Consider the following 15,118-nt stretch of genomic DNA (forward strand, 5'->3'; position numbering starts at 1 on the left):
TGGGGCTGTTATCCATTTATTGAAAGCTTCCTTACTCTGCTCCGATCTTTGCATAAGTTCCACCAATACTGCCTACTTTAACTAATCTCCAAAATGGGATAATGTGCAGCAAAATTAATGCTCTATGTCTGTTCTGACAGTGCCTTTTGAAGTCATTTATTTATTTTTTTCCCACACATCCTGCGGCTCCAGAGCCGCAGGTTGCCTACTACCACTGTCCTAGAAGAAGGAGGTTTTTTTTCGCTGCTTCGATCTTGTTGCACGTGCTTTTTATGTGAAAGCAGGTAGTAGGCTCTTTGCAATCTCGAGTTTGAAAAAAATAAGCCAGGTCTGTTGACTTATCCATTCGAATTGTTTGTGGGACAGACCAAAGCTGTCATAGGCCCATGCGAGGTAGTACGGTACGTCTTAACCAATGTTATGTGACATTCGATCCACGAAATCGAGCAGTGTGTAAGGGTGCTTAACGGCATGGCGGAAAGCACCTCTTGCATCACTGTGTTGGACGACTTCCATGCAATGGTCAATCTAGCAGTCTTACAAACCTTCTTCAGGGTTGATAGGACGAATTGGGAAAAAGATGGCAAGCCCAGAGGACGCGATGGAAAGTTGTCAAATGAGTGAGTTTACTTGAGCTTGTTTACTGTTCAACAGCCTTTCAAGAGCTGGTTGCGTAATTGTTCCATTCATTATTAAACGAAGCTGTTATATCTCCCAGGCAATTCAGGCTGGTCGCTTATAGGCACGTGCTGAAGTGGCTGTTGGATGGAGAAGTTCTGGGCAAGTCGAACAGAGTCGTGCTGCCATCCTGCATTGTCTCTTTCTTCCGCAGAAAGTACCCAACGACGATGGAGATTATGCTGGGTTCCGAAGACCAGTGTTACCATTTTAGTCTTTTTAAAACCAAATCTGGTTTAATTGCAACCGTTTGGTTTATTTTTTTTTCGATTTGGTGTGTTTTTGAGTTTGATTTGTTTTCGATTTGTGTCGTAATGCGATTTGTCATCAGTATTGTATGTTGGTTTAGGCCTATTCTTTTAGTTTATTTCTGCTTCATTTTGGCTTATTCTGGTCTTTTTTGTTTAGCTTCATGTGTCGTAATGCGATTTTTCATCAGTATTGTATGTTGGTTTATTTTTTAGTTTGTTTCTGCTTCAATTTGGTTTATTCTGGTCTTTTTTTTAGCTTCATCTAGATTATTTTTAAAAGACCGAGATGTCAACACTGCCGAAGACAGTCCCATCATCATCATCATCATCATAATCCATCGTCGGTTTGTTCCCCACTAGTGGGGGTGGTCGATTGTTTCCACGCAGCAATTGTTTTAATCCCTTTTCTTCATTTCAACATGTCCCTTGCATCTTCCTCCTTCAGTCCGACTTTTTTAAATTCATCCTTCACTTGTTGTTTCCACGTTCTTCTTGGACGACCGCGTTTCCTTTTCCCATCCACCTTTAGATCTAGTGCATTTCTAAGAAAACTTCCTTCCTCCCTCCTTATCACATGTCCATACCATCTTACTTCATTATCCCTTGCCAGTCGGTCTATGGTCTCTCTCATCTCTAGCATATCCAACAATTCTTCAGTCCTTTTTTTTCCTTCTCGTTTTCACCCCACACATTGCTCTCACCATTGACCTTTCCGTTCTTCTCAGGATTGCCAGTTCACTCTCTCTCAATACCCATGTCTCGCTACCATATAGCATTGCAGGCCGCACACAGCTCTGATATACTTTTCCTTTCTTCCTCAGTGAAAATTTTCTGCCATGCAACATTTCCCCACATTCCCTGAACTTTGCCCAGCCCAATCTTGCCCTTGTTGTCACCGCTGCTTCACATCCACCACTTCCATTTATCCGATCACCCAGATAACAGAAGTCTGTCACTGTTTCGATGCCATGGCAGAACTCATCATCATGGCCTTCCACTTTATTCCTTCCTTTACTGCATTTCCCTGAATGCCAATGAATGCTAAAGCGTTATCGCATGATAGTCGACTGTACTATGTCCTACAATACAAAATGTTTTCGATATAACCAAGTTTGGCTGTTGTAATCTACGAAACTAGTCTTCGGCGATGGCCTTCGCAAACCACTCCTGGCACATAGGCATGAACAACTAAATTTGTATCATGCTGGCTGAAAGATGCGTCTTCATTATAGATGCCTTATAAATTTGCGCATTTACTAGCAACCAAGTCTATCTCGGATAGTTTGATCTCGACTAAGCTCGACTCCAACTGACGTCATATCACTAGGTGGCGTTGACGAGTTTGCCACTTCCAGGTAGCGTGAGAGAGAAGCGCTAGAGAGCGTGGGCTGTGGGCCGGCTGTGGGCCTCAATTGTAAGGAAGTGAGTTTTTCAATAGGTACCGGATGTCTTGGCAATAGATTCTAGCCAATGTTAATTCGATCGTGCAGTTGCACTGTCGGCGAAGCCATATTAGCATTAATCTTTTATGCTGGAGCTAATCGAAACTTAGACTCTCTAACCAATCCGTATCTGAAATCGTTTGCTTTTCTTATATTACGACACAATTGTAACAGACTTCTGCTTTGCAATAATTTCTCATGGTAGAGACTTGTTTTAAATTATGCAATTTATTTGAGCCTTTTTCCATTTTTTGTCTGTCTGTAATATAATCAATTTATGAAAGGTGTTTCTAAAAGAATTTGATTTGATTATTCCAACTTGTTAAATTGAGGTTTGATCAGAAACTGTTCATATTAAACCATTATCTTAAGTCAGCTTTATGTGAGTGCTGTGGCTGTGCTGATCTAAAGGACCTTTTACAATTACAGTAGCAATTCAATACAATCCATTTTTGGCATAACCCGTTTTCAGCATGTCATAACTCTTTTAGATCTTCATCGAACTCTTCTTTTACTGGAGTTTCCAGCGAGGCACTCAAAGCAGTTACCAACGCATCAGAAAAAACTGTGAGTTAATTTTAATTTAAGTCTTGAAATTCGTTGCTTAAACGTGAAATAACAATTTTAAGTGCTCGTCAGGTTTTGCTGAGCTCAGCAGATTAGACTTGTAATCGCTTGTTGTGTGCTCACGATGTTTATTTAACCGCCTCTTGTGAGTTCAAGTACGGTACTATTTTCTTTGTGTCGAAAGTAAGGCGTAAGTGGTCATGTCGTTTATTCTGTAGATTGAGTGTTGTTTGCGTAACGAAGCTATGAAGAACACTTAAATACTAAAGTAAAATCGTAAGTCTGGTTTCAACTTGATTTTACGGCAGTCATCTTATGTAATGCAGAAGGCAGGGAGTCTCTGTGCACCTTGTATTTCACCGCCAGACGTGAGCGATTTCGAGGCTTTTTATCAAAGAAAGTGAAAAAAGATTTAAGAAATTAACCGAAAAAGTATTGAGTGTTTGATGCGCTACCACCTTACAATATTTAAGATTTAAACATTAGTAATAAAATCATTTGTCACATGAAGTTTGAATTCTAAACCACACGTTGCCTCAAAATACGAAAAAATGATAAGAAATACAAAACTTTACCATCTCTGTTGTTTACCATATCCGCCAGTTGGATGTATCTCGGCTGTTCCTTTAAATCCTGATACTGTTGACAAAAAAGTGAAGAGTTTCCACACAAATTTATTGAAAAAAAGTGAAATATACCCCATTTCAAGAGTTGTGTGTCTTGCAAAGAGCTCGGAATAAATTTTATCGTTTGTTGCATGACAAAGATTGACTTACATGGCCGAAAAAATAAGCCACCGCTTGTAGCTGCTAGAGAGCTATTCGGTTCAGTTCAAAAAGGTTTCGTCATTGAAATGACAACAATGATCAAGCAGGAAATTTTCAGACATTGAGACAGGTGCACATTTCCATGACATAATCAAATAATCATTGCCTATTCTGACAAAAAATGCGTTTATTTTTAGCGTTTACTTGTTAGAATATTTTGTTTCGTCGGTGGCGAACCTATTCTATTGAGTTTGCGTCTAAATATTTACTACACAAGAATACGATTTTACAATAGAAACTGGTTTATTTTGAAAACTCGGCCAGTTCTATGGTTGTTTCTAAAAATATACTGAACAACAATACTGCTCCACTATCAAAACGTTCGTTTGATTTTTTAGCTCGTCAGATTGATTGAACGATTTTGTATATACATTTGCGATTTTTGGGATGTGTTTGCAATTTGCAACAAGTCTTGCTTATATAGACGAAACGAATCTCTTTACTGAGACTCCAGATATTTATTTGTGCCGAAACGAAATTTCGTTTCGTTTTAAATGATTTCCGAAATTCTTCATTTTGCTTTAATGCTTTTACGTGACGAATGCTTGCTCAATTTTTTTGATTTTGTTCAGTTGAGTCAAAAGTTGCTCCGGATGCCATTTCAATGTACTTAATTATAAAAACAACTTATTTTTTTTTAAACACTTTTTCTGCAGCAAATTTGTCAACCCTTCCCTATCCTACTGTTTGCCACTGACTTGGCCTGATTGTTGCAAGTCTCCCATCTTGCCATGTATGTGATTGCAAACGTAACATCTTTCCGTGCAGGGTTTTAGACATTCGATCGCATCCATTAAAACGTTTCTTGTTTTACCTGTAAGAATGAACTTGATGCAACTGAAGTCCGTTTGTGTATTGCTTTCAGATCCGCGTGTTTAACACGTTTTGATGAGAGCAGATTCATATCGAGATTAATGGTGTGAGCCGATTTTTTGAGTCTTTATGTTTTTTTTTGATCGACTCCTTTTTGCAACTGACGTTTATGTAAATTGGGCCTTGTTTTGATTTGTGGATTTCAACAGTAAATATTGGATGTTTTTTATTTATGACTGATGTTTTTCAACTAAAGTTTCACACATATTTTTCTAAACCCGTACTTTTTAATGCAAGAGTTTTTTTGATGCAGCAAGCTGTATTTAAAAATCAGCTTTATTTCGCATGTAGAACAATGAAGAAGCTTTTGACAATTTCAGTCAACATATTCACGCCAGTTTGCATATGCTTTGCGATGGAAAACTAGTCGAAATGAAACGCATATTTCAGCCATTGTTGTAACATTGCTACCACTACACAAGGAAGTGAGTTTTTGCGAAATCTGCTGCAATTGACTTATCCGGCTGCTTCATATACAAGCAACCGTCATGTGGTGCAACGTGTGAAATTAGCAGGAACAACTCCATGCAGAACTTTGTTCGTGCACCTTAATCTTGTGACTGGATCTACCTGCTGGCACTCAAAAGCGCGTCAAAGTTCTTATTTGTGGAGCTTGATTTTCTTACGACAACGAGGCAGCGTTGGAAAGACTTATTTTTGTAACAATTTGGCTAGAAAAATTGAGTCAAGATTTGTCATTTCTGTCTTCACTGTGAACTTAGTTGGTGCTTTAGTGCGATCTGTGCTTTTTAGACTGGTTTATATTTTTCGGTCATTTTTATTTTTTGACAGGGCGTATGCATATTTGCAAAAATTAAAGTTTGTTCTTTCATTGTGAAGAAAAATTTATCTTAAAGGCTTTACAAAAAAAGCATTGTTTTGTTCAGCTAACAAACGCTTGTCAGGTTTTGCGTTTTTTTAATGCTGCGTAATACTGTAATAACGTTGTGTTGATGAAAACATGACGATTCCTGTTGGTCAACTTTAGAAAGAAATCGGGTTATTTAACGCTGGTAAAGATTTAATGTTACAACACGCTTCTTGGCACAGATCGCTCAGCTTATATCCTTGTCAAAGCACAACCGTCCTATATTGACCTCATAACTCTATTCATGTTATCTTGCGTCATTCATAGATTCCCGACTGTGTTCACAAACCTTTTCCGCTCATGACCCATTTGTTTGGCAATTTGTGTAGTATCTGCTATTAGATATTACTGTAAAACGACAAAGAAAAAAGTAAACATGTCGTGAAGTAGTGGCGCACAGAAACGACCATTTTATGCTTTATATATATATATCAATGAGTCATATCGAATGCAGTTACTGGTCTTTAAAACTCTTTTCAAGCTGTTTCAGCTTTATTTGGGATCATCAGAAGGTTCTTATTTTGAATAATTTGATTATGAGCTTTCTGATGATCCCAAACAATGGTGAAACAGCCTGTAAAAGATTTTAGAGATTAGTAATTGCATTTGATGTAATTCGCTTTGCTTGTTTTTTTGCTTGGCATTGAGCAATATTTTGTAGTAGTATTTGTTTCTCGGCAGCCGATTGTAGCAATGGTCTGAATGGCTAGCATAAAAGCTACACCGTTATGCTAAGTGAATCGCAATAGCTCGTTAGTCGTTAAACTAGTGAGTATTATACTTAGTCTCGTGCTGATAGCCAGGAAGAACGCTCTCTTCTTCACAATTAATAGTATCATATTTATTGTTCAATGAGTCTTATGTATTTTTAATTATCATTAGCATAGGTCATTGCATGTATCTCATTCAAATTGTATATTTTGCTGCCAAAAAACACTGTTGAATGCATTTTAGACAACGAAATAATTAGTAATCGACGGAATATCCACACGCGTCACATTTGCATCAACATTTTATATTTAGTGTCAGAGCATTTACAAATAAGTGGATTCCCAAATTAAAAATGTTTGATCTATTTTTCGAAGCCTTTTTAGTCCTAAGTGCAATGTGCATAGGCCTTGTGATTTACATTTGCCTTTGTTCCAAACACATTAGCAATGATCAATTTATTTCGACGTTCGTTTGACGTTCAAAGACGTTTGGTAATGAGAATGTCGCTTTCTTGTGTAGCACACCCACATGACTTCACATCGATCGATACATGCATAATGACATATCTAGAATGGCTGCAGTGACTGTGACTTCACTATTTTTCGCATTTTTGCTTAAAATTAAGTCTAACAGTGCAAAGTTACCGGTAGATCTATCCTGAATCTGTTGAAGGCGAAGACTATGAGGGAGACTAGACTTACATCTAAACAGGTTTTAGTGATTGTTTGTGGAGACTTTGAATAAAGATTTTCACACAACATTACGACAAAATCAGATAGGCTATTCAGTATTCACAATTAAATCCAGTCTTGGGTGGGAAGCTGATACGAATGGATTGCAAAATGCATGAACCTTGATTTGAGTTACTGTTTTCATGGAAATTTGAATTTGTTAACTTTCGCTTATCAAAAAAGTCTTTATTGGCGAGACAGCGATTGAGCAGCTGCCTTGTCACTAACAAGTTTCCGAGTTTCTACTGCCACAGTTCGATCAGTGATGTCACGATAAGTTAGTTAGCCGAGTTTTGTTCTTTCCTGATTGAGGTCGTCTGCTGACAGTCTATGCATGGCACGAAGCAGGGTCAGAGCTGAGTTGCCGCACTGTCACTCAGTTGCTATTCTGCGGGCTTCTTGGCTACCTGTGGACGTGTTCTAGCATGATATTTGATTGAACGACGATAAAAGCTGTCAGGAAAACAAAAAGGTTTTAAGAAAGTTAGTAGCAGGGTGTGTTTGGTTTTGAAGGAAATGATAGTTTAAGCAAATCCGAGGGCCTTGAGTCAACATTGTATTTAATAATTTTATTAAACTGACTACTAGTAGTGCAAACAATCAGCTGTTAAATCTATATAATAACACCGGTGATAGCTTAGCAATTCATGATATGCAGCGTTACTATTACTTAGCGTTTGGTTTGCACCAATTGGTGTTTTAACCAGCAATAGAAAAAATTGCGTGATCAATGGAAACAAATGTGCAATGGCAATGCTAGCCTAAGCCTGAAACAGCCTTTGAGCGTGAATGTGGGTCTTAGACACATAGGCCACCAATTGTTTAGTAAAAAAAACTTAAGTATTTGACGAAGAAGTCAAAGTCTCCTTCGCACAGTTGCCCGCTGTATTTGCTAACGAAAACGAATTTATGACCACAGTTTACCATATTAGCGGCGATGGTTTGTATTTCAGTTTTAAACTAGCATATGAATTATAATAAACAAAAATTACAACATAAACATAACATATCAACGTGAATACTTTTGTAGAAAGAGAGGCTAAGTACATTGACATTTAAACTCTGTAGTTGGGAAGCAATAACGTGATCAGTGTTGAATGCCATTCTTCATGTTATCTGTCCAATAGTTATAAATGTTAACGGAAGCTATGCAAAGATGAACAGCAGTTGCTCGGGTGACGTGGAGGAAATGGAAAACCTAAGTGTAATGCGTTCTATAAGCATCACACTAACTAAGGAATGTTGTGAACATACCGCTAAAATAGACGAAGTACCTTTGAGCGATTGCTTTGTCGCAACGGAAAGTGATGTTGAAAATAGCAAAGAATTTCACCGAAAAGATGTTCAGAAGGCATCGCTTAGCTACTACTCGGCCGATAGTTCCGATTGGACGGATAACGAAAGCGACGAAGGCGATGAACCGACGGAACAATCGTTCTCGCAAAGTTACAGTTCTCAAGTTCATTTCACAAAGTCGAAACCCAGATCTACAAGCGTACCTCGACCACCAGCAACTCCATTCGTCCGCAGTTCGACCGCGAGTGACATTTCAACCGAAAAGGACTCAACTTCACCCATCCCACCATCGCCGTCAGCCGACCAGTCAGCAAGCCCAAAACGCAGCTATAAGCTGGTTAAGAAACTTGCCACATTGTCGTCTGGGAATTTGCTATCTCTTGCTGCTGCAGCTCGCAAAGATGCCGTGATGCGGTCTCGCTCGTTGGAGGGTCACCATAAGCAAAGCCCACACAAGAACAAAAAGGACAACGGCAACCAACAGAATGAACATAAGCTCAGCCTAAAAAGAAAACTCTTCAAGAGTTTAAACGCTCTTGACAAGCAGCCAAACCAAAAAGTAAAAAAGCCGACTCGAAAAAGTGACGACTTAACAGATAAAATGAATGACGCATCTATACGTGCCGTCCCAGCAGCTTCTCGTGGATCTCCAGCACTGAAGTTTTTGAAGCAAAGCCCCTTGCCGACTGCCAAGAGACCCCATTCAAAGGGCTGCGTTGATGCTGTGAAGGAATTCTCTTGGACGGTAATGACAAAGCTTTATGTAAGGTTTCAGTATTGCCTTTAAAATGCCAACTTGCGCAAAAAGTTAAGTTTTGATTGTAGCAACCTTCGAAAGATTTATCAATAGTGGGCATGTGATTCCTGATCGAAATAAAACCGCCCTTTCCCTTTTCTTATACATTCCAACGATCCAACGATTAATATTTTTAATGAATTTGTGCTGTGTCGAGCGCTTATTATGGTGTGAGCACTGAGCAGTGACCATAGCAGGCTGCACTCTTTGATCCTTTTCCGTCGTTGTGATGTCACAATGGTTTGTTCTGATGACAACGATTGTCCTGATGCTGAAGCGTAAAAAAACTGGCTAAGAAAACTCTATCGCGCTTTATTTTAAAATTGATAAAAAATGCTTTTTAAATGCTGTCTGTGCTTGTATAAGTTGAGTCATCATGAGATAATGACGTCGAATTTTAAATTTCAATATCTGGTCGTTTTTATGAAATGTCATGTCCTGGCGGTGCGAGTTGCTTTATGAAAAGGGATATTTTCATAACATCTTTCCATCTTTTTTACAATTACTAACACCCAAAAATTGACACGTTTCAAAAATGACTCAAATAGCATGTACTCAGACATCAAATTAACCATTTTTTACATTGATTCAACGTCTGGGTTGCGACCCTATCAAGTTGGCTGAAAGGTCATTTCTGTTTCCAATCCACCACTCTGCATTAGTTTCAAGTTTATGTGACGTCAAATCGACGCAAAAACGTCCACTCCTGTCTGGAATCTTGGATTCTGCTGTTGATTCTGCGAGTGCTTCCACTTATGGCAGTGGTTCTCAACCTTTTTGACCTTGCGGCACCCTATCAAAGAGATAAATAGTTTGCGGCACCCTGGTAAAACTGGATCAATTTTATGAGGTTTCTGCATTTCAAATAACTGTATGAAATAACAGAATGAGTTGTACAGTAGCCTATAGCGCGGGTAAATAAAGGTATTTATTCAAAAGTTAGTGTGAAATTTGGGCATGACTTCTTGCACAAAGGCCCTTAATATTTGGAGGCACATTCGATAAAGCCACTCGCATTTCTTCCTCGACTATAAGCAGTCGTTCTCGTTTTTTAGTTTTTATGTTCGTTAATACAGAAAATCCACTTTCACATAGGTATGACGTGGAAAACTGCAGCAAAAGCACAATAGCTTTCTTCCAAACGCAAGGTTATATATTCATTTTGAATTTTTATCCAGAACTCGTCGAGAGGCATCTGCTTGTGCATAAGCTTAAAATTTCCATTGTTACGAATGTCAATTAATTCTTCTTCTTCTTCTTTAAGATTCAAAACAATATGAGAGTCCAGTAAAAATGGATTTCTCGGTATCTTCGCAAAATAAAATCATGAAACCTTGCAATAATGATGCGTTTTAAACGTTTTTATGGAAAGAACAACAACGAGTTAAAATCTCTTTCACACTGTTTTTCCTGGTTGAGAAAACAAAGGCTTACCGCGGATTATCAACCTACCGCCAGCGACTTCCCCACTAAGCGACTCTCCAGAAAGGAGCAGGGAATAACTGGGAGACGCCAAACTTAATACGCACTGAAACCCGGTTAGAAATAAATAAATTTCGCTCTTAACGGGTTAAAGTTAAAATAAAGAATGAGCCGCAGTATTGCAATATCTCAATATCTCGCGGCCTCGCGGCACCCTTGAGCATTGCAATTGGCACCCCAGGGTGCCGCGGCACCCCGGTTGAGAACCACTGACTTATGGTTTTGCTCAACCAGCAATTTAGGCCTTTCACATTGATTCGACATTATTGTTTCGTCTACAGACGTTGAATCAATGTAGAAGAGACCTGATTTGTTAGCTGGGTGGTGATTTTACTCCGTGTGGTTGATCCGATTTGTAACAGCTTGTGAATAAAACTTATCCCAGTCAAGTTATTTTTAATTGTTGATTTATCATCACTTGACGTTGTCTCATGAGGATTTGTCACTTCAGTCTTAAAGTTTAATCTTCCCATATTTCGCCATAGTTGTGTCATTCTAATGAATTGTAACAATGAATACACGTAATTGTTGGTTTGTTGTTTCAAATGACTTTATCAGCATTGATTGCAAACCCAATCAGCTAATCAATTTTCTTTTGCATTGATTCAACGTCTGCTGATTTTCTGGATGGTCTAAACCGGTAATTAAATCTCTCTGACATGCTGTTTCCTCAGATTAGCGAAGCTAAATCAGTGCAAGATGGATTGATTTTGTTGGTTGAGAGTTGCTGTCAAATGATGGCTATTCAATAATGAAACACTCCAGACCACTAAAATCAGTTCTTTTTGTATTGATTCAATGTCTGCTATCGCAGGAATGGATACTAAAAAGAACTGATTTGTTAGCCGAGTTTCGATTGCCCAACTTCTCTTCCAATTATCATATTACAGTCTTGAAACCAGTTGGGTCAGTATAAGTTGGTATAATACGAACAAGTTTTCGTGGCTATACAGTTTCATTGTCACACAAGTGTATTTGAATGTAAGGTCGTTCAGTTGAGGTTCGTTAGTTGAATGAGTTGAAATGAAATGAAATATTATTCTTTCATCAATGTGCATGTTAAATTTCCCAAGCTAGCATCCTTTTTTGCATTGAATTTACGTCTGCAGACAAAAATAATTTCAAACGACGTTGGTTACCTTTGAAAACGTTAAAGCGATGTAAATCAGAAATGTGAACAAAGCAGTTAAAGACATTGACATTTTAACAGCAAATCAGTCATTTTTACATTGATTCAACGTCTACAGACGTCGAGTTACGAATGCAAAAAGTGACTGATTTGCTGTCCGGGAACATATTGACTTCAAACTGAAGTGCAGTTGTGCTCTTGTTTATCATATTGTTTAAAAAATAGTGTCCGAGTGTTGAAGGCAACGGAGTTTCTTGTTGATTCTTTTCAGAAAGGTTTTAAAGGCTTAATGTTTCTTTGCAAACATTACAGTTTTCTAATCCACCAGCAAATAATTTTTGTTGCTTCAACGTTATTGGAGATTGTCTCAGCGCGTTAACGGCGTCTTAGTTTTCCATTGAGATGAGATGGATGGAGTGAGAATAAATTTGGCAGTATGTTTTATTCCGCTCTGGTTTATGTGAATGTTTTTTAAATGATAAACCTATTGACTTATGTATTGGAGTCGCTTTGATTTGTAGAAGCGTTTTAGATTCAATGGTGCTATTTTTAGTTTTAAAATTTACCTGTCGATTTTACTGGTAATTTCCTAAGTACCATTCGTGTTTGAAGTCAATATATGTTTTTTGCGGGTTCTTATTTATGTATTTTTTTATTAAGTTTGTCTTCTACTACGTACTTCCCGACGTCGTTTGCAACCGTTGAGCACTCTGCTCTCGGTGGAAGGGGCAAGTTCGCTATCCTGCGTGTTAAACGAAATGCGTTCGGCCAACGAGGAAAACTTTTTAAAGACGCTCCCACTGCTTATTCTGCAAAAAATCCCAAATTTCTTAACATCGACTGCAATTTATTGCGACAACAGCTCGTCGTTTGAAGGCTTACATATGTAAATTCTGTGCAAATTATCTTTCTCATTACTAATTTAAACATTATCTCCTCCACAGACAAGCAGCAATGAAAAGATCAACACCATCGATTCCGGAGGAAAAGAGTTTAGTGAAAAAGTGACGGGATCCTCATCCTCTGCGACATCATCTTCAGTGGTACCATCAGCAGGTCCGGCGCTAATGGAAGCCATCATCCAGCCTTCCACAGCACACGTGCTTGGTGCGTTTTCCTCAGGTTGGTGTGATCAAATGTTTTTTCTTTTGAGAAAAAATGCCTAAAAGGTGTCTCCAAATCACTTCTTTTTTCATTAATTCAGCTTATGTGCACATTGAATCAATGCAAAAAAAAAAACTGACTTGCTACCTGAGACTTTGTTTTGGAATTGAATCACTCAACTTTCAGATTTCTTCTTGGAATAGTTATTTAATATCTAATCGTACATCTGAATTATCTTATGATTTTTGACTGAAGAGTTATGGGTTGCAATGGCCCCGTGTTATGTATGTCATGTGTGATGAAAACTTAACCAAGTCGTAAAATATTGAAGTCACTCAACTACTTCAAATACAAATTCCTCTGCTGCGTCCCTCGTTCTTAATTTTAAACTTTCATTTTGAACGTCATAAGTCACACAAGTTAATTTACGGCGTTTTTATCTAGGCTCCTAGAGGCTATAAAACGATCAATAATTTACACAGATATAGATGGAACTTTAACGAAAAATTGTACTATATCTTTGTTTCTGGTAACCACAACAAGAAGATTAAAAACAAATATATCCTCTTTGTACAGCAGTCCATTACCGCTGCTTTGTTTTTATCGCTTTACTAAATTGCACAAGCGTTGGTCAGCAGACACTCCAGTTCGGTTATTTTTTTTTATCATTGCGACAGACATAACACCAGCTCATGTAAAATAGGATGTGTTGTCATAAATGTGACACACAGTGTGCCCACTGCCCAGACAGCAAAGCAACCGTTTTTTACATGGATTCAGTTATGGAATCCGATCGCGTCGAGTCATCAGATATTGACAGTTTCTCAAGCGTTAATTGATTTTGTATTTTCTCTAAGTTAGCGAGTAGCATGCGTGATGTTTAAGGTCGTTGTATTCCCAGCTATGAAAAGTTGCCGTTTTTACACAGATCATTTCCAGCTAGGTAAAGTTTGCCATTTTTCCCCCAAATATTATTCCCAAATGGCAATTTTTGTTAGTTAGCTGCGTAGGTTTTCTTTAGCTTGTGAGTATGTCCGGGACAAACAAACTCCAAACACTTCATTAATTTTATGACTATCCGAGTGTCCGTCTGTGTTAAAGTACCAGCTGTTTCCACTAGGGCGTACCGTACATATCATTTATTAAGAGTCATGTCAGCCATTTGCTCCGCGCACAGATGTCTGTTTTTTTTATCTGTTTGCTATTGAAAGCAACATGACAAGGCAAATCAATGGGTAGATTTCCCAAAGCAGCCATTAACGATCACAATATTTGAATACGACACTTGTACAAACTTTACGACAAATTCTGCGAATAAAAAAGATTGCTGAGAAAAGTGTAGTCAGTCATTAGCTTACGTATTCAAGAAAACATTGAATTAGAGAGCTTTGGAAGATGTGTTGGGTTGATATGATGTTTAAATTTGAAGCTTAGTAAGCCAAGAGATAGTCAGCTGTTAGTTTGTAATAGCATTTTGCGTGTTGTACGAAGGTAGAACGTCAGGTTTCTTAACCAGCAAATGATTACAAAAAATATTTCTTGTGTTAGGATTTTACGCATAGGGTTAAGTAAGCGAAAAAATGTCTTTTGGTTGAACAATACTCTGTATTTTGCGTTTGTCTTTCTCTTTCTAACGTACAGAAGCCATGCCAGCAGCAACTGGCAACTACGATGCTACTGATGGCACATCTGCGATGTCTGAACAACAGCGAAATAAACAACTTGCAGAACATCTAAAGCAGAAGATTATTAAGATCAGGTGTGTATACAGTATTACCGGATATAGTTATTGTGTTGATTTTTCTTTTTGTTGCCTTGCAATTATTTTTTGTCGTATCTGGCCTTACGCCCAGTAGTTGAAGATTTAGATTAAGTAGACGGAAAAGCAAGGAAGCCAACCTTCGTGTCCACCATCAGGCATGCCTTTCAGTGTCTTGCCAAAGACGCAGCCCTATGCTCTTAAGAGGTGTCGAACCAGCGCCCTTTAGAATGTTGAACCAGTGCTCTCACCACTAGGCTGTGGATGGTATAACGATATTTGCGATTGTTGATGACAAACAAAAGCAAAGTACAGTAACTTAGCTTACCTGAAAAAGCAGTTTTCACATTAAAAAAAAGAAGTCTAAAACGTCAACATGGCTTTATTTCTTCTCTGTGTAGATTTAATGTTACTAAAAAGTGATGCCAAAAATTATTACATTACTTAACAAGGTTGGTTGTCTTGTATGCTTCTAGCAAAGCATCTAGAGAGAAAAATTAAAAAAAAACTTGCATCTTGTTGTGGCACCACATACAAAGTAGTGGCTTAACTCTGTCAGGTCGCTTCTAGAGTGGTGCCTTATCGCAGCTCGTTGTGGTGTCTT

At 38.2% G+C, this 15,118-nt stretch overlaps 1 protein-coding gene across 2 annotated transcripts in view; it reads left to right on the forward strand.

The window, feature by feature from the left end:
- LOC145766473 (transmembrane and coiled-coil domains protein 1-like) overlaps nucleotides 1-15,118 on the forward strand; it is a 46,596-nt gene that overhangs the window by 14,750 nt on the left and 16,728 nt on the right. For both annotated transcript variants that reach the window (XM_082578193.1, XM_082578192.1), the window contains 3 exons: nucleotides 2,863-2,938; nucleotides 12,596-12,773; nucleotides 14,397-14,514. In XM_082578193.1, the coding sequence (XP_082434319.1) occupies nucleotides 2,863-2,938; nucleotides 12,596-12,773; nucleotides 14,397-14,514 (372 nt within the window). The remainder of the gene's footprint in view (nucleotides 1-2,862; nucleotides 2,939-12,595; nucleotides 12,774-14,396; nucleotides 14,515-15,118) is intronic.

The sequence above is a fragment of the Aplidium turbinatum genome, chromosome 3 (genome assembly GCF_918807975.1).
Source record: "Aplidium turbinatum chromosome 3, kaAplTurb1.1, whole genome shotgun sequence".
NCBI lineage: Eukaryota > Metazoa > Chordata > Ascidiacea > Aplousobranchia > Polyclinidae > Aplidium > Aplidium turbinatum.